Raw genomic sequence first — 25,015 nt, 5'->3', positions numbered from 1 at the left:
AATCACCTAATTAGCAATTAAAGCCACAACCAAAAAGAGTTTGGTGATGACTGAGGGAGCTAATGGCTGTTTTTAGCACAGTGCTCTAATTCAAGGCGCCCCGCAGCAAAATTAAGCTGTGCTCACGTGTGAAAAATCAGTGTTATCCAGGCCAGTGTTTTAACAAATATCCGTGGGGTTGCTGGTTTGGGAATGTTATTGGGAAGCCGGGAGGTTGCGAAATGCCCTGCAGCTGGGCGAGGACTTCTCGTCCCCATCAATATCCTATCGATGAGAGAAGCTGTTTCTCCAATTTGGCTCACTGTAGCGCCTGCCTGGAGGAAAATGCCGACAAAACCCACTGTTTCGGTACAAGTAGCCCTAGGAAAGAGCCATTAACTAATGTTTCTAATTGCTTTACATCCCTGCGGATTACTCTTTGATCGGGGCTTTTACTCTTCCAGTTTCATATCAGCCATGATTTTTGTTAACCTGCTGTTTGCGCCTTCGTTACAGGGCTGGGAACAATTTAGGGCATTTTTATAAGAATTTTTTAAACTCCCAGTTGTTAGAGGTAGCACACTGGGATGGAAACTGAAAAGCATAAATTCATTAAGGCTATTTTCTCCTTTTTTGCATTTTATTTCTAGAGGTACTTCCACTTCTCTCAGCACGGTACGTGCAAAGCTCTTTCCAAAAGCACGTTAAACGAAAAGACTGTCAGGTCACATTCGAATCACTGGCCTTGCCTTGTCCAAGGGAGAGCCGCGGACGTGGTGGAGCGTGTTTTGAACGCAGGCGCTGCTCTGTTAGGCAGGGCAGAAAGGGGAAGGTTTCGGACGGCCTTTTTTGTCCCCACTGGCCACTGACTGGGGGCAGAGGGAGAAGAGGAGCAGCAAGAGGTTCAGACAGAGCTTTCTTCTTGCTCACCTTTGTCTCCAGAGAAAATGGGGAAGAAAAAGGTCACAAGTCTGTCCAACTACAGAGCTTGGCAGGGGCTCAGGCTAAAACAGCCCCACTCTTGGACACTGGCAATGTACTTTTAACAAAGATTTGCCTCTGCAGCAATCCATGGTGACTGTAATTCCCTCCTCTCTTCGTTTCGAGGAGGAGAAAGCTGTGGCAAGGAAGAGAAAGAACACACAAAGCGGGCCTGGAATCTAGTTTCATTTTATTTTAGCAAACTGCATGTTCTTCACTTATCAACATCTCTACATTAGCAATTGTATAGCTCTCCAACTTTTCTTTAAAAAAGGGTAAACAAGAGGTGACAAAACTCAGGCTCTTCATCTCTTAAAAACATTTGAAAGTTGGATTCAAGAAGACATATATATTTTGGTTTTAAGGTAACAGATGTGGCGTGGAAACACTAATTCAAATCACCCGCCTAATCGAGAACTACCCCTTTTGGAGCCCCTCTGGCATCAGACGATCAGTAGATGCTGCAGCCTCCGTTTACTGAAGATCTGACTCACCGTCAAACAAAGCTTGCTGGTGTGAAGGAGCCGAACGTGCCGCCTCCTTAGCCTGTTGCTCTAACGGCCGAGCAGAAAGAAGCACCTCCAGGACACAGTGCAAGTGCTGTATATACACTGCTTCTTCACAGAAGCGTTAAGGACCTCGTCATGCAGGGGATCTAGGGAGGACTCTTCTGCCGTTGTACCTTCTCATTAAGAATCACATTCCCCCAATCATCCTGTTCCTGCTGTCTAAAGATATAAAGATCTTCTTTGAAGAATTTTTAAAAGCCAACCCTCCCCCCCAAACCCAAGAGGAACACCGTAAAATGTACAGATTATGTCTGTCCTAGAAAAGTCCTAAAATTATTGCAGAAACTAAAGATGACTTGTTCCAGGGGAGGGGCAGCCACGAGGCACAGCATTGAGATCTAACAAATGCTCGGGTTGGTTTGATTTAGTTTTCAGCTTTTTCCCCATCATTCAAGAAAAAAAAAAAAAAAAATTAAAGAAGTGTTTAAGCATCAGAACTAAAATACAAATGCACGTTGACTTATAAAACAAGATTGTGGATTTGACCATGGGATTCCCTGACAGTGGAAAAATTTTACTTTTTTGCCCGGAGAGATTTCCTCATGGTGGATTTGCCCTTGGCAGAGGGTTTCACTTCCTTCCTCCCGCTGGCTGCTGGTTTCTTGGAAGAGCTGCCACCAGAGGGTTTCTTGATGGCTGGGGCTGCTGGTTTGGCTTTCTTAGCAGGGGTTTTAACCTTGGGAGGGGGCTTTGCTTTCCCCCGGTGGGCTGCAGGGGTTTTTCTTGGCTTGGGCTTGGACTCTCTTCGCTTCATCGGAGGGGCCCTGCTCTGTGATTTTGGAGGCGGTCTCTTCTGCATCCTGTCAGAAAGAGAGACAGCACAAGATCTCAGTGGAGGCGCAAATACTATCCAGAGCAGAGCTGCTGTCGTCAATTTGCACAAACAAAGCAGATCTTGGCATCCTTGTTCTTTACCACGGATGTTCCTTTATGCAGCAGTACATTTCATTAGCTAAATCCCAAAGAGCAAGAACTCCTCGGGTGGATCTTGCCACGCTAAGCACTTCCCAATCCCCACAGTGCTCCGCCAGCGGGGTTTTGAACTCCTTCGTTAGGCATATAAACATACAAATAATGACAATGAATCAAAGTCAATTGTCAGAACAATTAAGAGACCTGAACACTCTCTCTCCTCTCTAAATGGAATTTTATTACACGAACAACGTTTATCTTAAATCCACATTCTGAGTAAGGCAGGTTTCATATCTGGCTGCAGACCTGCAAATAATACTGTAGGGAAAAGTCTTCCTAAGGAAACACTTAATAAATACAAAATGTCCCATGTGAACAGTCACATTTTTGTAAAGCACAAAAGGCGACTTTAAGAGATTAAAGGCAATACAAAGAATAAATACAGGCTCTCTTCCCATCTGGAGGAAAAATAAAAAAGTAAGCTTCAAATTATGGAATGGGGGACATCACTATCTCTGGAGCAAGGCATAATTAGAAACTTCTTCTTCCAACACCTCTGAGCAACAGAGGATCATCGTGGATAAATAACCACACCAAGAGACAAACCTGTGCGCTCTACAGCTGTGACAGTCACTTTTATGTCATCCGAAGGAGCCCATTTATCTCTCATGCTGCCATACCTCTTCTTTGGTGGTGGCTCTTCCTCCTCAGACTCTTCCTCTTCAGATTCTTCTTCCTCCTCAGATTCCTCCTCCTCTTCCTCATCAGATTCCTCAGAGTCCTCATCCTGCTGCTTCTCTGGGTAGAGCACATCTGGGCTACAAGAGGGTTCTTGTCAGAGCGTGACTTACTTCTAATGATACGACCCCAGGGTCAGCAAGCCTTGGGTAACCCTGGCTTTCATCAGGCACTGCTGCCCATCCTCCTGTAAGGTTACAGCTTCAAGCCTAATCCAGAAATACCCCCAAGACTTCTGTGTTTGCTGCTATCTGAAACCAACGTTATTTAGTCTCTGCAATGGCAGAAGTGTGACAGATTGTAAGTCACCAGGAACGCCCTAGCCCTAAGCTGCCCTTTCTCATTCTCTCCTCATTGCTCATTCTGTGCAAACACAGGAAGGCAGAGAAGAAAGGGACAAGAGCAGACTTCGGTGAGTCTGAACGCAGGCTGAAGCCACTGAGGACTTTGTACATATGCAATAAAAGAAGGTGGGAAGCAGAGACTTTAATGACTATGCTGCCATTTGGCTCTTCGTGGGACACTAAGTCACCATCCCTGGGCTCCACGTGGCCCAGCACAATATACGCTCACAGCAGGAGAAGAAAGGCTGTTTTAGCCTCACAGAAGCTAATCTAGGTCATCTTCCCTCCTCTCGCCTCTCGTCCACATCAGCATTAAGAAAGGCAAACAGCTGGGTCCTACTCCTTATGAGCATCCTTGCATTAAGAACAACACACTCCACCTGCTCATGTGAGTTTGTTTTAGCATGGGAACACTTAAATAGCCCCCATCCTGCAAAAAAAGCATCACAACAGAGTATCTGAGAATATTAAGCCAGATATTTTTATTGCCCTTAAATTGCTTCCCCCTCAGGGAAGCTCCTTGCTAATGAAGGCAGATTTATGTCCGCTCACAGTCAGACACCCAAGTAATCTAGAGTACGGCTGATGACGTTGTGGTTCATCAGTTATTAAACCCTCCACAATCTTCCTTGTAAATAGGAGGTCGGCCTATGAACTTCAGCACTGCTATCTGGCTGACCTATGCGACACTTGAACATCATTTTACAGCCAAGCTCTTTACCTAGGATAGTAAGGGAAGCAAAGCTGAAAGGTTCCGCTGAAGCCCTTCCCAGAAATTTGCTCCATCCAGCCATTCTTCTCACATTTCTGCAGGGTTCTCTTCAGTAGATGCACTGTGGGGAAAAAAAAAAGAATCAGAGAAAGGTTGTGTTACCCTCTTTATCCCCTTGTCTAACCTTACTGCTCTCTGCAGTGCCCTCTGAAATCAGAGATGGAGAGTCAGGATGAAGCCTGCTTTGCCCAGGACACCTGCAGAGGAATGAAACAGCACTGGACACCCAAGACTCATGAAGACATCACTGCATGCTTCTTTCTGCATTCAGCAAAGAGCAGCTGCTGTGCATAAGACCCGGCTAGACCACTGCATTTAGAAGTTTTAGTATGTCTTATTTAAAGGGAAATCCTCTTGCTGTTAATTTTCAGGAAGAAGATACAAGATACAAGTGTTTGTTCCCGAACACTTAGCAAGTGTGGTTATAAATTCTCCAAAGGAAGAAGACAAGAACAGTGCAGGTTTTTGATGTCACGATCAAGGCATCCTCCTTTATAAATGCATTCGACATGTAACTACTGCTGCCCAAATTTATCCCAAGTCTCAGCTTGCTTCAGCCTGTCCTCCAAAGTGTTTTTTAAAACAAGTCTTTATCCTGTTTTTGCTTTCCTCCTGTTCTAAATGTCATATGTGGTGCATCTTTCCTCATTCTGTGGGGTTTTTTTTTTGTTTGTTTGTTTTTTAAGGAAAAATATTTGCTCTAGAAATGCACTTTTGATTCCGGTCTTCTGTTCCATTGTGCACTGTGTAAGAATTGTAACCAAAACTGCGCAAGTACAGGGGATCTTTGTCTCTGGCAAAGGGCTGAAGTTGTTTAGTCAGTTCAAAACCATTTTCAGCTTGAATTAGAGGCACCATTTACATATTTAGCTCCCTCCAAACCAAGGGAAAAGCAAGGCCTGCCCTCAAGCACGTTCCACAGATGTTCACTTGAGGAATGGAAAGAGCAAAATCCAAAGAAACACACTGGCTGGACTGTCATCTGAATCTGTTCTGTACGATTAACGCAAAGGTATTCACTCCAACCACTTATTCAATGCTCCTGAAACGGGCTTTTATCAAGAACTGACGCTGCACAGCAAAAGACTCATTTGGGACAGCGCCATACCTTCATCAGCTTACAGGCTACCTCTGCTGAAATGTTTTACTTTGAATGGCACTGGAAGAGCTTGAGCTTGCACAGCTAATTGAGTTGATTGTAGCCATTAAATTACTAGTGCTGCAAAGTTAGGATTGTCATAGTTCAAGAACTCTTTAAAAACCTCACACTTTTACAAACAGGAGCAACGCATAAAACATAAAGCTGTTTTTACTCTGGGTACCAAAGGTCAATAGCAGCACGTAAAGGATTTGACTCCAGTTATAAGTATGAGGTATAAAATGGGGAGAAGTGCAGAGCACTGGCTCTGCAGTGCGTACCCGCCTGCTTGTACATCTCACCAGATCTTCCTCCGGTTGCTCTTAAAACAGAGCAGAGATCATCAAAATTCCTTTTATGTAATGGAAGGAGAAAGAAAACAACAGATTGCACGCTGAAATTTCCTTATCCGAGTTGCAAGACTGACAAGCACTGGAGGCTGGCTAAATGCAGGCCTTGAAGGACCAGGGCAATTTCCAATGAAAATAAGTTGTGCAAGGGCTTAGTAAGCCTGGAAACTCTTCCCTGCCCCAAGATTAAGAAATCACACTTGACATCAGTCTCTAACTGGCAGAAGGCCTCAGGCAACTTCTTTAGCCCACACTGCTGCGAGGGAACCTGCGCTCCTCTATATGTCGGTAAGCCCTGCATCCAACAGCCGTGCTGATACCGTGCTTCAGCTCCAGGTGAAGAGTGTGGGATCAGCAATCTCCTCTCTGGCCCCACGTCCTGAGGGATGGCACCAGCACTGTGACACCACAGTAACAAACTGATCTACTTTTAGGTTTGACTCTAGTAGAGACTGCTGCGAGCTCATCCTGCTTCAAATGACCTCCAGCGTTGGGTAAACAACTGCATCGGGGCTCAGACCAAATAATGCAAATAAGCCATTAGAAGATCTGCTTTAAAGTCTCTGTTAGTATTGCTTCTGTTAATGCAAAAGTCAAAACAGACATTAGCATAATTCCTGGGAATAAAGACATGCCAAATCCCTTCCCAAATGCAACAGGATTAGTTTCTCTCCTCACTCGCTTGATCTTTTAAAATTAGAGCTAAAGAAGGACCTCAAACAAATCAGTAAGAAGGGTGCTTGTGAATTTTTTTTAAAGTTAGACTATGTAACTTCTCTAAAAAGCAACTAGGAACTGCATTTATGCCAAGCTGTAGCCTTTCAAAATAGAGAGACAGATGAAATCAACTTGGTGATTTAAGAACAATAAAGTACTTGAATACTATTCCCCCTTCCTGGGCATGTGCTACAGACAAGAGAAACATGCATTATGTCTCAGAAACTAGCCTTTGTCAGGCTTGAAAGGAACTAATGGGAATTAAAAACACTGAGCATCTCTGCAGCACAAAGAGCTGAGCAGCTGTCAGTTCCCCAGCAAGCTCAACATAATAGTTTAAAGCTGCTGCACAGACACATCTGCAGCTGCAGGACTCTCTTCCAGCATGCCGAAGAGAAGCGTTGCACAGATCAGTACTTTACCCTGGAAGTTGGAGTTGGTCCCTGGGTGGTTTTCCAGGATATACTTCTTCAGCGCTGTGGTGGAGCAGGTCTTCGGTTCGTTCATGGCCGCAATAGCAGACAGGATGGCGTCTTCCATCAGAGTCCCACCCAGCAGGGGCTTCTCCCCTGATTTCTTCAGCTATTTTCCAAGGAGGAAGAGAAAAGCATCAAGACAAAATTCTCCCAAACCAGGTCAGGACAAGCTCCTCTGCACCAGGTGGGTCGGCGCTCCTGCATTAGCACAGATACGTTTTATATTAAAACACTGCACAGGGAACGCTGCTCTCCCAGCTTTAATTGGGAGGACAGGCCTATTCAGTCAACTGGCCTGGAGTGCTTTTATCAGTAACACATTGTCCTAGTCCCCAAATACACTGCAAAGATGTGGCAATCTAAGGGCCTGTCACTCAGGGAAGGAAATGAATCGGATCTTCCTCCATCCCACAGACCAAATGTACCCAAGAGACATGAGAAAAAGACGTTGCAGACATCTGGGGTACCTACTGCACTTACAATTAGTGATGGAAAGGAAAGCTTACCCCACCATCTCCCCTACTGTGCTAGTGAGTCAGAGCTGGAGCAGCGTGTGGAGCACGCTAAGCAAGGAAGGCAGGGGGGTCTGCTCCAGAAATGTAGACCGAGAGGAGAATAAGAGTCCTACTGCTTCATAGTTTGACAACTCCTGAATATGACAGGCTGCTAAAGAAAGGTGTACCCAATGAAACTGGGGGGGGAGAGGGCACGTTAACTTATATCCAAGGCTTGTGGTCAGTACAGTCAACAAAACAAGATGAACTCTGGCTCTGACCTGGAATGTCCCAGACGCTCCCTTCCCTGTGATCTGCTCTAACTGGCCCTTCTCTACAGCTCTCTGCAGGGCATTCTTCAACAGCTGGGGTCTGAAATACAGGAGGATAAAGCTTTACTGACACACACTGACAGCTTAAAAAACAAACAGAGAAACAACGCTTTATACAGAGTGTGAGCGGAGCAGTACTTACAAGCGGTATCTGCCTACATACAGACATTTTAAATGGAGATCTGTCAGCAAGTGCTGATTACATGAGAAGAACAATGTACGTTAGCGGAAATTCAACTGCAATGCTTTCCTGGTGTCACTGCATATCCAGAAACAGACAAGCTTCACTTGGAAGGATTTACTCATTTGGAAAAGCACATTTGGACTCGGTGGGCAATGAGTCAGTGAGCTCGCAGACAAACAAGGGACTGAGTACAGGCCCCTGTAAGAGGTGACCCACAGGGTTTTCCCAGATTTGCTTCCTCCCCAAGCCTTGACCCGCTCCGTATGGGCAAACTTAAAGATTACTGTAAGCGTGTGCCAGCTAAAGCATCCAGAACCAAGTGGGACAAGATCCCAAGGAGAGGCCTTCACATCCATGCAGCTAGAGGGATTTGGTTTTGCTTAAGGGCGGAGGTGTGTAGAGCAATGCTGATGTCAGCGTCAGGAACAAAGATTGGGTGTGGAGGGATGCAGAAAAAGGCACAGCTTTTCCTCAAGCTTTCCTGCAGGCTCTAAAACGCAGAGCACCACCTGTCTGCTGCCTGCTGAAATACTGAACTGAATCACCACGAAGTGAGGCAAAGCCAGAGGAAGGCTGCATTTCACAGCTCCTCTGCAGCTCTGCTTGCAAAAGTGTACTCCTGCACCTACCTTATATCTACTTTGAGTTTGGGGTAATACTGAGACACGTATTTCTTGATCAGGCTGTAAGAAGCTTCCTTCGGCTCACAAAGGCGGGTGAAAGCCAGCGGCAGGATATCTTCCAGCTTGACTTGTTGCTCTGCAGTCGAAGCGGAAGTGCTCTTCTGAAACACACATACTTTTACACATCAGTGGGGCCTAAAACTCTGGGTTTTCTGAACCAGCAATGCACAGGTGGGAAGAAGTGCTCCTGACCCTGGCCACAGATCTGGAAAATCAAGTTCTGTAAGGCAGTTCTTTAAATTAACCATTTTAAAAGTTTAGCAGTTTAAGTAAAGTCGAGCAAATTTGGCTGGAATTTTCATAGGAGTCTTAGGAAAGTTTTACAAATATAAATTGCTGAGTATTTAACAATATCTGTATTTTTAATGGTTTCCTTCCTCTTTCTATAGACATTTTCCTCTGCTACCCTTCAATGAGACAGGTGAAAATGATTCACACTGACATGAAACATAAAAAACAAAGGCAAGACCCATTTACACAGGTCAAATCTTCCCAAAAATGAACAGCTAAACAGGATTGCATTTTTTTTTCAGATGACAGAATGAAATCTTGATTGAAGCCAGTGGTCCCTTCTGAATTTTCCTCCATCCCTTTGTTACTATGAGGGGATGAGCAGGAAAAAAAATGGTCTGTTCTTTATACAGAAAAGACAGTGGGGAAATGTGCTGAAGTTTAATGATTTTGATGCTGAACAGCAGCTTTGCAAACAGTCAAATGGGTGAGGGTGCCACTCACCCAGGCAGCTGCTAGCTGAATTCACCGAAAAAAAAGCAAGCTATTCGTTTTGCTGCAACACAGAGACAGTAACTAGGAATAAAGACCCCGATATGCTGCAGACAAGAAAAGTGATGTGTTAGCAGTTATCAGGTGCCTTGCTCGAACTTTTCGTGGAGCCAGTGAGCTCTATTTAAAAAGAAGTTACACTGCAATTAGTTTCCTTCAGTGCCCTAGTACCAAGTGTGTCACTGTTTCCTTCAGTTTTAGGACTTTTGGTCTCCCCAGTAGCCAAGAGATAAGCACCAAGGCGTTACAATACTCTGGGTTCACCCATCTAAGATGCAAGGGGATGAGCAATTCCAGCTAAGCATTTTGTAACTGCAGTGTTAGAAATGCGTTTCATACACCCAGCGCAGCAGGGAGTGGAGAACAGCAGTGCTGGAACTGCGACTAACTGTGAGGACTAGGTTCAAAAAAACCCACATCACATGTTACTACCTCAGAACAATATACACCCAACATTAGCAGCTTTCTTCCAGAAGCCTTAGGACATTTTCTTCTTCCTCCCTCTGCCCTCACAGCTGATGGAAAAATGTTCATCTGACAGTCGTGAAGACTGAAGTCTTCCATTTATCCATGCAACAGATAACAGAAACAGCAGTAGCATAAAGCTCTCTTACAATACCTGAGAGGCATCTCTCTACCAGGTAAAGACAGAAGAGGAGCTTCATGGTTATTCAGTTTTCTGCCTCTGAACCAAAGCCTAGGGGTTTAATGTAAACATTTTAAAACTATGATTTTGATTATTCTACTTGGTTTTAGCTTCTCATACTAGCTGTCTGATTCTGATTTTAGTGGAATGGGTGTTTTAATTACTGTACTTGGGGAGGAAAAGTACAGCAAGGAGGAGAATACTGTTTGGGTTGGGGTTAGGCTGCATTTTGTAAGATACATGGGTTACAGTGAAAGATTTTTCAGCGTACTGTTTAAAATGATCTATCTTACCTTTCTGTCTCTGGCTTTTGGAACAGTTTTTCCTGCATTAGACACCACCACAAAGCTCCCAGAAGCTCCCTTTCCTTTCACCTAGTTTGAAAGAAAGTCCACTTCAGTCTTTAACAAAGTAACTCAGAATAATAACAACCTGAAAGAGACTAATTGACATAATTACACAGATTTTGAATGCACTGGCAATGGGCTGTTATGGCGGAGGCCTGATTTGAAGCCACTGACATATCACTAAGATCAGAAACCACAGCCAGACATTAATAACATACTCTGCTGTCCTGACCAGGAGACCCTAACAGATACCACAGGCATAAATTACAGTGGTAGAAGAAACATGCTGCTGCAGAAGTGACTCTGTTAGACTCAGTGTGAAGACACATGCTGCTGCAATGCTGTATGACACAACACCAAGAAACGGTCATAAATTGCACAAAAGACAACTGTGCAAAGTATCTGATGGACAGACCGATGCTGAAATTCTGTCAGTGACCACTCACAAAGTGGAGACAGAGGTTGATTAACCTCCATGAGGGAGAACATGATCACCCCAGAGACCTGATAACAGAGTTTAAGAAACTCCCATGTAATTCCGTAATACCACCTCCAGTGCTGCTCCACAAAGCAACTCTTACCTGTCTAATGATTCCTCTCTCCAGCTCCCTTTTCAATGCTTGCTTTAGAAGATAGCCTCTCCTCTCAAGCTCCAGGGAAGGGTATTTGTGGATGATGTATTTACGTATTGCAACGACCGATGCACCACTCTTTTGAAAGCACGCCTGAAACAGAAGCAAAAAGTTGGTAGAAACCACATGCACTGAAATTATCTTGCTGTGGGACTGGAAGAACAGAGATTGAACTGATGCATACAGGCCAGCACATCAGCACAGGATGCCAGGGCTGGCCTTTTCCCCACAATGACTCAAGAGTATAAAATATGACTAATAAAATACTTAACTTTCCCCTTCAGAGTAGCTGAAGAGCAGACAACACAAAAGCAGCACAGCAAGCGGATATCAACTGCTCCCCTGTTCTGAGGCACTTACACGTAATGGCTTAAACTCTACATGCTACTACAAAACACAGTCACCTTTTGGCAAACCAATGCTGCACAACTGGTAAGTCATTTCACTAATGTCAGACAGAGTAATCATTAGGTCAGAACAAGTTGCCACTTTTTTTTTTTTTAAGAAGTTGGAGGATTGACATTAGTAAACTAGTAAAAAACCTAAGTTGAAGTTCGTATTTTGAAGATATAGCAGCTGGAAAGGCCATCTTGCAATTGAGGCTGGTGGAGTCCAGGCCTCCTGTGAAGTCAACGTGTGTGAACCAAGTCTCAAGGGGAGAGCAGCATGCAACTACAACAGCACAGGTCTCTTCTTACAACCAGGAGGGATACAGTAAACCAAGACCAACACCACTTTGGAATGCTAGTTTACAGTGTTTCCATCTGTCCTGAATTAGAATAAGTTAACACTGAAAAAAGCACATATCAAATAGATGGATTAATCAAGGTAAATCAAGTTAAATATGGCTAGAAGGCATACCAAATTAAATGATGACAGCAATCAACCAGGTTATGTCATCCTAGCTGGTTTTAATAATGTAATTAGGGGAGGAAACAAATTCTAAACAAATAAATAAGCTACAGGGCCCCTCATCATCATCATGGACTCACATTTCAGCTCCATGGGCTTCCAGGCAGAAGCACACGTCTTACACAGTAAGTTTCCTGCTAACAGACAGCACTATCATCTGTACCATCAACAAGCTGAAACTGTGGATTTTAGGTGCACAAATTATTCTGCTTTGCAACAGATGAACGAAAGAAACATTTGTCTCCTGCTTACCCTGATGGCCTCAGTTAAAATAGCATCCATTTTGGGACGTGAGGTGGCAGCCATCTGAGTTTGCTTCTGTGCTCTAGCTAGCTGGCTAGCAGAAAGAGTAGCCCACGCAGGAATGGTCTTTTTCACCTTCTTCTCCTTTTCCTTAGACTGATCCTTCTCGCTTAGGAAAAATACAAAGCAATAGTAAGACAAGAGACACTGTAAAACAAGCCAACAAGCAGAACAACAACAACAAAAAAGCCCAGAACATCTGACACTGAAAATAATTTGAAGAACATTTTGATGTTTCTACTAGAAAAAAAGAGACCCTATCTTGATATTCAGTCTCACACGTGTTCTAGAACAGCAGCTACACTTGATTGGTAGCTTCTTCCTGAGGAATGCGAGTACTTAAGGGACCCATACTATTTTCCCCATCTCTCCCACCATCTTTTCTATCTCTAGAACTTGACTTTCTTCAGAATCCTACCCAAATCCCTGAATTCAGCACTAAGCAAGCCTTACTCCTTTTTGGTTTCTTCTGAGGACTTTGTTTCCCCCTTCCCTTCATTCTCAGGTTCCTTTGGCTGTTCTGCTTCACTGGACGCAGCAGGCAGGGTTTCATTCTCTTGTTCTTCTCCAACAGAGGCAGATTCCTCAGAGGTGACTTCTGCATCTAAAAGATGTGAAAATGCATCAAGTTACTGCCTGAAACTAGCCTCTATTCTTCAGGACAGTGTGTGTGTGGGGGAAGCTTAAGAACACACCCCCAAAATTATTTCCCACCAGAGAGTTTCTTTTCTCTAATTTAAGCAGATGATTTGAATGTAACTTAAGAAGTGAATGAAACTACTGAAAGAGCTTCAATAAGGTCCAATCAGCCATCAAATGCCAGAATAACTTCAAACATCATCATGTAGCATTTTCACAATGAACTAATTCCCCCAGTCTTCTCTTCTTAACTCCAGAAGTTACTGTTGCAATCACCCCTCATCAGAGAGGCCTGGGTGGGGAAGGGAGGAGGAAATCAGTACCATAAAACACTTAACATTTTCCCCTCGGTTGAGGTTTATGTGTTTCTAACTCAGAAAGATGCAAACCCATACATCTCTACAAGAAATTTGGATAGATACATACAAGTAGCTTTGTTTATGACCAACTTGTTTTCAAACACTGCTGTTTCTGCACCACATGCTGTGGCACTTGAAGGATTTCAACTGTTCAATCACATTTTTCCAGACTTAGCAAAGCTTTAGATTGCACATGCATTGGCAGAAGCACTTGTCTATCAGCAGGATCAAATCCAGTCAGAAATCAACTCACCAAGCAAATTAACTCCAGTATATTTAGCTGGGAACAGGCCTTAGAGACTGGGCTGCCTACTAGATAAGATGCATGTAAACTGCCATTACCCACTTTTTGGATAAAGAGCTGTCTACCACGGCTGCTCCATGCAGTAGACAGGTTCTCTGTCTCTGAGAAGGAGCTTAAGCACTCCTGCTACGTTCCTGTGCATAGTTTTCCTATGGAGGCATCATGGATTTAAAATACGCAGTGTATTAACAGTTAGTTTCGTATGTAATTTATTTATTTATGACACCAAAGAGGACAAAGTCAGTGAAACTAACCAAACATGATACTGAAATGACACATTCTGAGAAACTGGGGTGAAGCTGCTAAGACCAGACACATTAATATCAGACTAGATTTTATGACACATTGTGGTAAAATCCTTTTGTTCAGGAAAAGAAAGAAAAAAAAATTAAATACTTTGGTTTTCCACTCATTAATTCTACCTTTCGATCTCAACCCATCTTTCCGACACTACTGAAACTTCACGATTTCTACCTCTACTCTAAAGAATGCGCAACTTTAAAAGGGACTATATTTAGCTATATTTTCATGTCTGGAGTGTCAGGGCTTTGTCACAGGATATGAAGGACAAAACAAATGGATTCAGACTGGAAAGAGTGGCTGCAAAATACAACTTCCCAATAATCCAGGAAAAGCCTGTGAAAAGCAGCTAAGCATTAGTAATATTTTAATCATGGCAGTAGTTTCAGAGAAAACTACTGCCATGATTAAAATATGTTCCAGAAGTTCAGAACAAAAGCCTGTATTTGGATATACATTAACAATCCGCTATAGAACTATTACCATACCTGCTTTGACCTCTTCACCTTCAGCAGGTTTGCTTTTGGGAGGAGTTTCCCGGGAAGAAGAATTCACTGAGCGACGGATTGGCATCGTGTCGTCTTCAACTTTCTAGAAAAAGTATACAAAAGTCAGTACAGATACTGCAAAGAATCACAAAGTTTTTGAAATGGGATTAAAGTAAATCAAAGCAGCATATGTAGAAATATTCTGGTTACATTTGGATTTTTCAGAATTTTAAAGACAGTAACCCTCAAACCAGCTTCTTTGAAGCATACTAGGAGAGGACAGTTTCACATTTTACAGTTATAAGAGGAATAATTTCTTTTCAATTCCAAATTAAATGAGATGAGCATTTGAGGATTTTGACAAATACAACATCTCAGGGAAAGCAGGGAAGGGGAAGGAGAGTGCCTACAGGGTTTATTAGACTCCCAATTGAGTTTCCTACAAGCAGGGGAGAAAGAGTACCGAATAACCTTCAGCAGGACTGGAAGTCAAGGACTGATCCAAGGGCAAGCTTGGAGAATGGGCCAGCCCCTACCTCACTTAACTTGTCCGTGTGGATCAGCTGAGCTCCCGTTAAGAGTGGAAGCGCCTTATGATGCACGGGTTCAGCTTCAGACAGATCAGTCGCCATTTAAATTAATTTCTAGCCCCAAGTGCAGGTAACACTGTGGAGCCCCAGGTTTTAACCCCAAGGACTTTTTCCTAATGGTTTTCACAGTGCAGTGAGGAGTCAACCTAAAGTACAGAAAAGATGTGGTGTGAAAATTAACAAAACAAAAACATCTACGTCCATGTATCTAACAAACTAAAGATTAAAAAGAAAAGAAGAATAAATGACTTACAGCTTATGACTAACATAACTGACAATCAACACTTGCATTCAACAAAGATGCTAAAACACGTATGCAAACTTGAGTGCTATGGATGTAGCAGAAATGGTAAAGGTGTAAGCCAGACCTGCAGCCTGCTCCATTAAAACATATCTGAAAGAATAAAGAGGCTCTTTAAATTAACAGAAAGCGTTAACGAAAAGCAGACATTGCACTGTGCCTAACGTAAGGCGTTGAGGTAACTAGTAAGTCATTCACTTTGGGTAAGAGCAGGAGCTGACACATTGATCCAGCTTCTATCAGCCTAAGGAATTAAACCATTAAATCTGTTAGACAGAAAATACATACACTGGGGACCCAAACCATGCCCCTCCCAAACTAAACCCCATGCAATTTATAGAAATGAATGAGTCCTTGAACAAGCAAATAACCATCAAAATAGCAATCTCCATACCTTCTACAAAAAAATTAAAGCTTTACAAAACTCTCCTCCAAACACATGCACTGTCATGGTACCGAATGGGTTAAGCTTAGTTTAACCCTCATCGAGCCTCACCCCTTACTACCGTTACACTTCTACAGCCTTTCTTACCTGTTGCCCATCCGCCTGCATCAGCCTTTCCTAAGGAGAGGTGCTCCACTATTTCCATCGCAAACCAGAGGGTTTACTTGCTCATTCTCTTCCTCTTCTCAGCACCCCCTTTAAAAACCTCAAAAGCAAAGCCCCACCTCTAGCAAACCAGGGCTGGACCCGTTCTCCCCCATTCCATCCAAAGATCAAGCTCCAGACTGCCCTCTTCCCTTCCTTACAGAGAAATAGCCAAATACTCCTGTTTTCTACCTAGTCTGGATGTTTTATTTTCCTCAGATGAGAAGGCAGGCACTTACCATAATTTTTCACTTTTAATAGGTATTTCCCCAGCCTGAGTGTCTTCCTCTTGAACGGAGACCTAAAATCACTCCTGGCACTGTTTTCAAGATGACTTTCACCAGTTTCAGCACTTTGCACTGCACTCTCCACTGCAGGGGTGGATGCTCCATACCACACCAATACCACCTCAATTACTCTGTATTCTTGCCCAAAAATACAGTCCTCCTATTACTCAGCAGTGGGTACTCCTCATCGACCGGAGGGATTCTCTCTACCTCAGTTATTTTCCCAGGCAAACCAAAACCCAGCTTGTCTGCACAGAGCACTTCTGTTAAACCTCCAAGCTGTGCAGGTAGTTTCCTTTCAGAAACCAGCGGCAGTGAAAGAAGAGTCGAGGGGAACGCGCGTTAAGATACAATGGTTCACAAGGACTGGTGATGTAAGAGGCTGCATCATTGTACCTACAAGATCTCCTCCCCGAATAATAAACCAGTAAATTAATAAACTAACTCCAGGTGCAGTGTCACATCAGGTGCACGTACCTACAGCACAACCAACCAAGAGACTTTCCTTTCAGGAGAACTAGACACATCACTAGGCAGCACTTCCATGGGAGATGCTCTAAAAGACATTCATCTAGCTGGCCACCTCCAAAACGCAGCGCTTCTGACAGCTAAAGGCAGTCTATCCACTTCTGCAACATCTATGACTTCTCCTTTGACACCAAACAGTCATTCTGAAAAATGACAGTGAACTAGTCCTGTCTCCACACCAGTAAAAGCAGATGAGTGTAACAGTGCCGGATGTTTTCTTCTGAGACAAAACAGAAAAATCAAAACACACTACATGCCAAAAACAAAATAAATGAGATGAATGAAGCTTTCTTATGAAATTTCAGGATGGGAAAAAAATACTAATGGCCAACTAGAACATATGAACTACAGCCCAGCATTTTCTTTTTTTGGCCTATTTTAAGGAACCTTCCTCCCTCAAGTGCAGAAAATGAGAGGGAAAGATGAAAATTTTCACCGGCTCAGTATCAAATGTTTTTTTTCTAGCAAGCATAGCGTGAAGCCCTTTAGAAAAATGCCAGCATTTTGAAGTGAGTCCTGAAATAACCAATTACAGATCCATCCTCAGGGAAATCAGTTGGGGGCTACAAAAGACGCTTTCCCTGGAATTACTAACACACACATACAAGCATGCACTGTGGCTGACCTAGTCCTGGGTTTTATTTATTTTTAAACCGTGTGACCTGCATGTCACACACATGAAAACATAGTACTCGCAACTTTGACTTAAAATTCCCCAAGTTCTAAAAACCCCTTTTGTTTAGATCACAGTATAGACTACTCGAGTCTTTTTGCTCTCAAGAGTGAAACGTAACACAGCACAATTCGTAACTTCAGTGCCTACAATCCATGCAAATTAGCCATCATCCAGCAGAAATTCAGAGTGACCCAAACAGGAGCTTGTTGATTCCCTCTGCACTTCCATGCGTGGATCATCTCCTGCTCAAAAGGCCAAGGGAATCAGAGGGGCAGGAGGATAATCTCCTACTGACTTCAAAGCACCGATATTCAAGGGGCAAAGTCACAGGCACCACCTTGTGAAAGCATCACAGCTCAAGGACTGCTCTTGCTTAGCCTATTTCTTTCCACAGAGGGATCAAAAGGAGTTTTCTGGACTGGATGTGAAATGTCAACTACAAACAGGCCTGAATTTAGTTTCTCAAAAAGATAAAGCAAAAGACCAGAAGGTTTTGCAACAGCAATGCAGAAAAACTCTCATTCCCCCCTCCAAATAAAACGGTATATTTATTTAATGGAAAAATCAAGTCACCCAAACCAACTGTTCCTGGATACCCTACTTCATGTGTGGGATACTAAGACATCTTTAAATGTGTACCACAGCTACAATTGCAAGCATCACTCTTAACAATAAACAGTTGGAAAGCAGTAACTGTATTTTGCATTTACACAAATGTCAAACACACAAATATTGTGCTTAGAAAGTGGGAAGAGGCCATCAATTGAGGATGCAGGTTTTCAAGGTGGTTGTTGGGTAACTCTCATGTACACTTAAATCTGATGGACTGTCAGAAAAAAAAATAATCACATCAGCAATGAAACAAACATCAGGATACCAACCTTTTCAAAAAGTTGCTTGAAAGTACAGCTAGTAACTCCTCACATAGCTACTCACACTCATTTTCCCATGGGTCATTTGAACTGCAGGTTCCGCAACTGCCATGAACTAGTCATTTCAAAGCTGGTAATCCAGCAAGGAGCTGATAAGCAACAAAACCCCCCAACTTTCTGAATTTCTAGATGAGCAGAAATGGTTCATAGTGTCCAGTCTCCCCGCTCTGGGAGTAGCCACTAATGGAAGATCCAGTCAAAGGTACAGGTAGCTTTCCATGAACTATTATGAAAAACTATAGCAATTTCCTCCTCAGCTATGAGCACATCATTGGGGGGGGGAGGAGGCTTCAGGTGAAACACACACATTTTGGATAATATTTCAGAAGAGCAGAGTCCCCTACCAATGTAACAGACACAAGAATGTTTAAAAAAAAAAAAGTTAATTTAAGGCATAGTTTGGCTGACTCCTTGAATTTCTGCTGGCCATAAGATTTTCCAGCTTGTCTCAGACTTCAATCTCATTCGAGGGAAAATATTTCAGGATAAAAATCAGGTCTCGAACGTGGCAAGCCAACCGTCAGGCTGGCGGAAATACCAAGTCACAAGGACTCGGCATAGGGTGCACAGCCTGAGCGGACTGAAAACAAATATGCAATGGAAAAATGAGAAAGCATATCTAATCCTGTGCCTGTAAGGGTGTCCACTTACTGTTACACGACACGTACTCCGGTGATTGATGTGCTCTTAGACATGACTTGGTATAAGGTACATGACGCAGGTCTAGAAATCAGGTCAAAAAGGGCTAGAAAAAAGTTTTTATGTTCTTGCAAATTTGAAGCCAGGGTGTCAAAGGATACAAAACCGCCAACCTCACAAGCAACACAAGCAAGAATGACTGTTTATTATCAGAAAGGCTTAAAAAGCAAAGTAACTGGATTTCAAGAACAGGCTATTGATTATCGTGCAATTATCTACTAGTTTCTAAAGCTGAATTGAGCAGAAGAATTGAAAGAATTCGGCACATACAGGACAACCAGGGGATCAGGCCCAGTCAGCGTGGGTTTATGAAAGGCAGGTCCTGCTTGACCAACCTGATCTTCTATGACGAGGTGACCCACTTAGCGGACAAGGAAAAGGCTGTGGTTGTTGTCTACCTAGACTTTAGTAAAGCCTTTAACACCATTTCCCACAGCATTCTCCTGGAGAAACTGGCTGCTCAAGGCTTGAACGAGCGTACGCTTCGCTGGATGGCCGGGCCCAAAGAGTTGTGGTGAATGGAGTTAACTCCAGCTGGTGACCAGTCACAAGTGGTGTTCCCCAGGGCTCAGTACTGGGGCCAGTTCTGTTGAATATCTGTATCAATGATCTGGACAAGGGGATCGAGTGCACCCTCAGTCAGTTTGCAGACCACACCAAGCTGGGCGGGAGGGTTGATCTGCTGGAGGGCAGGAAGGCTCTGCAGAGGGACCTGGACAGGCTGGATCCATGGGCTGGGGCCAACTGTGTGAGGTTCAACAAGGCTCAGTGCCAGGTCCTGCACTTGGGCCACAGCAACCCCCTGCAACGCTGCAGGCTTGGGGAAGAGTGGCTGGAAAGCTGCCCAGCGGGAAAGGACCTGGGGGTGTTGGTTGGCAGCCAGCTGAATATGAGCCAGCAGCGTGCCCAGATGGCCAAGAAAGCCAACGGCATCCTGGCTTGTATCAAAAATAGCGTGGCCAGCAGGAGCAGGGCAGTGATCATGCCCCTGCACTCGGCACTGGTGAGGCCGCACCTTGACTGCTGCGTTCAGTGTTGGGCCCCTCACTCCAAGAGAGACATTGAGGGGCTGGAGCGTGTCCAGAGAAGGGCAACGGAGCTGGGGAAGGGTCTGGAGCACAAGGCTGATGGGGAGCGGCTGAGGGACCTGGGGTTGTTCAGCCTGGAGAAAAGGAGGCTGAGGGGAGACCTCATCGCTCTCTACAACTGCCTGAAAGGAGGGTGTAGAGAGGTGGGGGTCGGTCTCTTCTCCTAAGTAGCAAGTAATAGGGCGAGAGGAAATGGCCTCAAGTTGTGCCAGGAGAGGTTTAGATTGGGTATTAGGAAAGATTTCTTCACCGAAAGGGTTGTCAGGCACTGGACCAGGCTGCCCAGGGAAGTGGTGGAGTCCCCATCCCTGGAGGGATTTAAAAGCCGTGTAGATGTGGTGCTTAGGGATGTGGTTTAGTGGTGGACTTGGCAGCGTTAGGTTAACGGCTGGACTTGATGATCTTAAAGGTCTTTTCCAACCTAAACGATTCTATGATTCTATGAAGAGCATTTAAATGTCTCAGAAGCTGCAGAAAAAAGCACAGGAAATGTTAATATTTTCAGAAAGCAAAAGTGGAAATCCAAACCACACATGCCAAAATACTACCTTCTAAATTGCAAGTTGCCCAACTTTTTTGAGACTTCTGGCCCTCTGAAATCCTCAAAGCTCTTCCCTAAAAACCCAGCTCAGGTAGAAGATAGCTTACCAAACCCCTCAATATCTACATGTCACATAATATATCATCCAGCAACACCTTTGATACAAATTTGTTTTACAAAATGTATCTGTTAAAAGTTCTCAGCTGATTGCCTGTCACAGCCTGCTTCACGAAGATGTTCTAGCATGTACTGATCTCCCTTTTCTTTTTGCAGTTCACCGAGCTGCCTGTTGTGTTCATTAAGTCAGACCCGTAGTATTTAGTCATTTAAAACAGGCTAAAAACATGCAGAGGAATGAAATATCTTACTGAATACAGAATACGAGTTAGTCCCCACTTCTAATCCTTATTTGGCAACCTGCTCAGAAATTCACTCCCGTTTCACATCTGGCTGAGCATTACTTCACAACTGGCATTCCCATCAGTTTTGTTGCCATTCAACAAGTTTTGTGCTAACTTTGTCCCAATCCTTACAGAGAGCAGGCTGCATCGATTTCCTGGGAGGTGTCCTAGTTAGGCGGACTTTTCGATCCCCTGCCTCCTGATTGAACTACAAGGGCTGTATTTGCAACTCTCTTGCAGTTGAGTCTCCCAGAGATCTGTTACAGGCTATCTGAGCCCCACGCTGCTACAAGCATTATAAACCATCTTGTTTCAATTAAAGACGGATAGTGGTCCAAAACAAAGATCCAATAGCTCACCGCTCGCCAGGCAAGAAATTCTTTGGCTTGACTAGTGTTACAGTTTCTATTTCCATCGGTTCCTTCCCTACACAGCGTTAAGGCGGGGAACAACAAATCCCAAGTACGTTAGGGTTCGGGGCAGCACAGTGAAAATGTTTCACACTTCCAGTACCCAAACACATGCACTCCTACACACAGAGACCCACAGGCGAGTTTTTCAAAGTCTACAGATACATTTTCATTTCAGGGTAGCACTGAATTTGGACCTCTGACTCCAAACACCACGAGTGCAACCTGACTTACACTTTGCCTATCCTGTTGACTTTTACTGAGCAAAGCAAAGATTAAATACTGCCCTTCTGTGCACACAGACGCTGCTTTCGCTGCAGAAAAAGGCACATTACTACAGTGAGATTGATGCTCTGCCTCCCCACCTGGGACTGAGCTCAGTGCCTCGTCTCTGTTTGGATATAATACCGGCAAGTCAAAGTCAGCTCAATCTCAACAGATGTTTATTAAAATACAAGTAACAACCCATGCCTCACCTCCACTATTCTTCATCACCAAGAATGCCAGCTCAATGTAAAAAACACTATAGGTTTCAGATTCTTTCTCCATCAATCTTTGACCTGTACAGAAGACAGTAACAGCAGATCATTTCCGTGGCCTGGATTATCTTATTTTCCTATACCCAGGAGTTTTTCTTCATGTCCTCAGACACACAGCCAAAGCCAGGTAGTGTGCAACTTAAATTATGCCACCATCATACCTAGAAACTCGCAAAAACTTCAGCTAAGGGATTAACACAAAGCAGAATTTCTGCTTGCATAGCTGTCTAAAAATAATCCCTCTCCGCACTGATGCTTGGGATTGTGGCAGTGACAACCTCTGTGGGACAACAGTTTTTGAACAATTTTTGGCTAGTATGGTCCTTGATCCAGATTCTCCATGCGCTGCCACTGACACAAGCAGCTAAGGAATTAAATAGCCCGTATTAGAGTGCACAGGGTTCAGCTTTAAGTTTATAACAGGTTTAGGTCACAAACTTAAAACTACTCCAACATGAAAATCCACTGCTGAAAGTTTCATAGCCTCGTCTGAAATCTTTTAATTCCAGGATCCAACATTATGAATTTTGACAAACCACTGACACTCGAAGGAAAATGTAGGCCGCTAACATCACATACCAGGGTAAGAACCTTTTATAGGCAACATCCTCCTTGCTTAGATGGATTAAATTTAAAACCACTATGTAAACCCTCCTCCCAAACCATTACTTATTCAGCCATCCCTTATTATTCTGTAGTACAGAATTATACATAATAAAAGCTATGATTTCCTTGCAGTCTATATAAAATCCACTCACACCTCACATTAGAGTCCATCACTGTAAAACTTCTTTTATTCCCTCTCATGGAAGTTAAAATCCTCAGAGCACTCTGGGTCACTTGTGACAAAACACTGACAAGAGATTCACACATCAGTTTCTATTGAAAAGGAAAACACAGAAGAAAAAGATATTCTGAAAACAAAAATAATTTAAGCAGCTACTACCTGAGGAAACTGCATGATGCATTGAAGAGCTAACTAATTAGGAGGCACACACAGGTAAAGGGGAGAAAGGCTGCAAAAGCTACTAGATGTCTTCAAGGCATATACACCAAGTTCTTCCCCCCAACAGAAATTACGTGTATTTCCCCCCCCCCCCCACCCGTTCCTCATTTCCAAGGGTTTCCCACTCTATCCACCAATCTCTAAGTCCCTCCTGAGGAAGGTAAGTGCTCTCCTGTCCAGTCCAGCAAAACACTCCACTCTTTAACTGAACTCATCAGCGATACCTTCCTCTCTTCTCATTCCCCTACGCACACTGTCCTCACATGGAGGAGCTTAATAGTGTGACATTGTTTATAAACATGAGTACTTCTGAACCTTTCCCGCCTCAATGAGATAGCTCCTTGCCAAAGATTGTTGGCCAACTATTTCTTGAAGATGCTAAAAATACTATTTATGGTAAAAACAAACAAACAAACAAACAGAAAGTCACGTGCTTGGAAATCAGAGTGCAACGATTACTCAAAAGGCCTGATGAGAACTGAGAAGTGACACGCTTGTTAATCCAGAAATAATTCAGCGGCCAAGCAAGACTCCTGAAAAGAGTAACCCGTGAAATACCACAGATATGAGCAAACTGTCAGTCTCTGCTACACTTCAAAAGGAGCGAACACACCCACAACCACAGATTATCTAACTTTTCTTCTCCTGCAGCACAGGCTGAGCAGTCCCCCCGTGATTTGCAGACACCAGTGACTGTGAAAATAGTTAGAATACAGGCGGGAAGGATTTGTTTGGAACAGCGTCCCCAGGCTGGAGCTGTCCTTGGGCACCGTAAGCTGGTGGAGCTCCTCTGGCCTGGCAGGAGCTACGCCAGTCTACCAGATTTTGCTACGCTGCTCCTCTCTCAAGTCTTTGCAAAGTTTTAGTCCAGAACCACAGTCCAGAGTGGCAATAAGGATAATGAATCCAGAATGGAAGCCCCTCTGGTACAGTCCCATTCCAGACTGGAATTTAATAGCCTTCTCTACGCAGAAGCACATGCAATAAGGGGAGGAGGGTAATTAACATTCTTTAACCAGGCTGTGACCACCACAGGGTCTCGAGGAGGAACTCAGAAGTGCCTAGTAGTCTCACACTTAGGCCTGTATCCACCTCTAGCAGCACCGAGAGGCATTAAGAGCTTCTTTTTGGAAGCAGAGCCACACTGAAGTCTTGGAGGGAGGTTTTCCTCGAGCGGCGGCACTCCTCTGGCCTCCGATGAAGTGAGTTTGTGGAGGGAAAAAAACAGAACCAAGCAACCAAAACGCGGGAAGGCTACCGGGAGAGCTAAGGTGCTTCCTAAGTTTATAAACAGCCATTATTTATTATGTCGCACCCGTATCAGCCCCTTCTGCCGCTGACCTTCCCCCCGCCACCCACGGCACACCCGCCGGTGTTTACCAGGTGTCAGCGGGACGGGAGAGGCGGTTTTGACGCCCGCACCTCCTTTGTGAGAGACGACGAGGGGCCGGGGGCCCGCACCTCGCCAGGCCCGGCCGCCGCGCCCGCATCTCCGCGGCCCGGCGACACCCGAGGGCCGGGGCCGCCTCCTTGGGCCTGGACGGGGGCGAGCCCGGCGCACGGCGGGCCTCCCCGGGCATGAGCGGGGGGAGGGGGGCGGGGGAAGAAGCAGGCTGCGCTGCCCGCCGCGACAGCACCCCCTGTCCGCGCAGCGTGTCGCGACTCGTCACGACAGCCCCCTCCCGAGGCCTGTCAGGGAGGGGGCGCGGCGCTGAGGGGAGTTCCCGGGCCCCTCCGGCGGCCCCGCCAGGCCGCCCCCGCGCCTCACCCCGCGGCCTACCGGGCCCGGCCCCCCCGCCTCCCCCACCCCGCCGCGGCACCGGGGGCGGGCGGGCGGGGGGGGAACTCACCAGCAGGCCCGGCGGACACAAAGCGGCCCCTCTAATGGCGGCGGCGGCGGGGGAACCGGCGGGGGGGGAGGCCGGGGCAAAGGGGCGGGGGCGGGACCGCGGGGGGGGTGTGGCCGCGGCGCGCGGCGCGGGGGCGGGCCGCGGTGGCGCCGCCGGCCAATGGGAGGCCGCGGGCATTTTTCGAACGCCGGCCCCC

General features: G+C 44.9%; 1 protein-coding gene across 4 annotated transcripts; it reads right to left on the bottom strand.

Moving 5' to 3' along the window:
* Window positions 1-1,133: 1,133 nt before the first annotated feature.
* HP1BP3 (heterochromatin protein 1 binding protein 3) lies at window positions 1,134-24,916 on the bottom strand. 4 transcript variants are annotated; one of them, XM_072883930.1, is made up of 13 exons: window positions 24,820-24,916; window positions 14,919-15,118; window positions 14,383-14,485; window positions 12,746-12,896; window positions 12,242-12,401; window positions 11,027-11,170; window positions 10,392-10,472; window positions 8,616-8,770; window positions 7,752-7,842; window positions 6,923-7,082; window positions 4,245-4,356; window positions 3,122-3,259; window positions 1,134-2,329 (listed from the first exon to the last, which is right to left on the bottom strand). In XM_072883930.1, the coding sequence occupies exons 2-13, from the start codon at window positions 15,012-15,014 to the stop codon at window positions 2,044-2,046; spliced, it is 1,677 nt and encodes a 558-aa protein (XP_072740031.1). In that variant the 5' UTR covers window positions 15,015-15,118; window positions 24,820-24,916; the 3' UTR covers window positions 1,134-2,043. The 4 variants fall into 4 exon arrangements, with proteins under 4 accessions (XP_072740031.1, XP_072740032.1, XP_072740033.1 ...); XM_072883931.1 differs by lacking the exon at window positions 24,820-24,916 and adding an exon at window positions 15,226-15,338; XM_072883933.1 differs by having other exon boundaries at window positions 2,140-2,329; window positions 3,048-3,259.
* Between the last annotated feature and the right edge of the window lie 99 nt (window positions 24,917-25,015).

This window comes from Ciconia boyciana, chromosome 19, assembly GCF_034638445.1.
Source record: "Ciconia boyciana chromosome 19, ASM3463844v1, whole genome shotgun sequence".
NCBI lineage: Eukaryota > Metazoa > Chordata > Aves > Ciconiiformes > Ciconiidae > Ciconia > Ciconia boyciana.
Note: the sequence above shows the minus strand (reverse complement) of the source record. Positions and strands in the feature narration are given on the sequence as shown.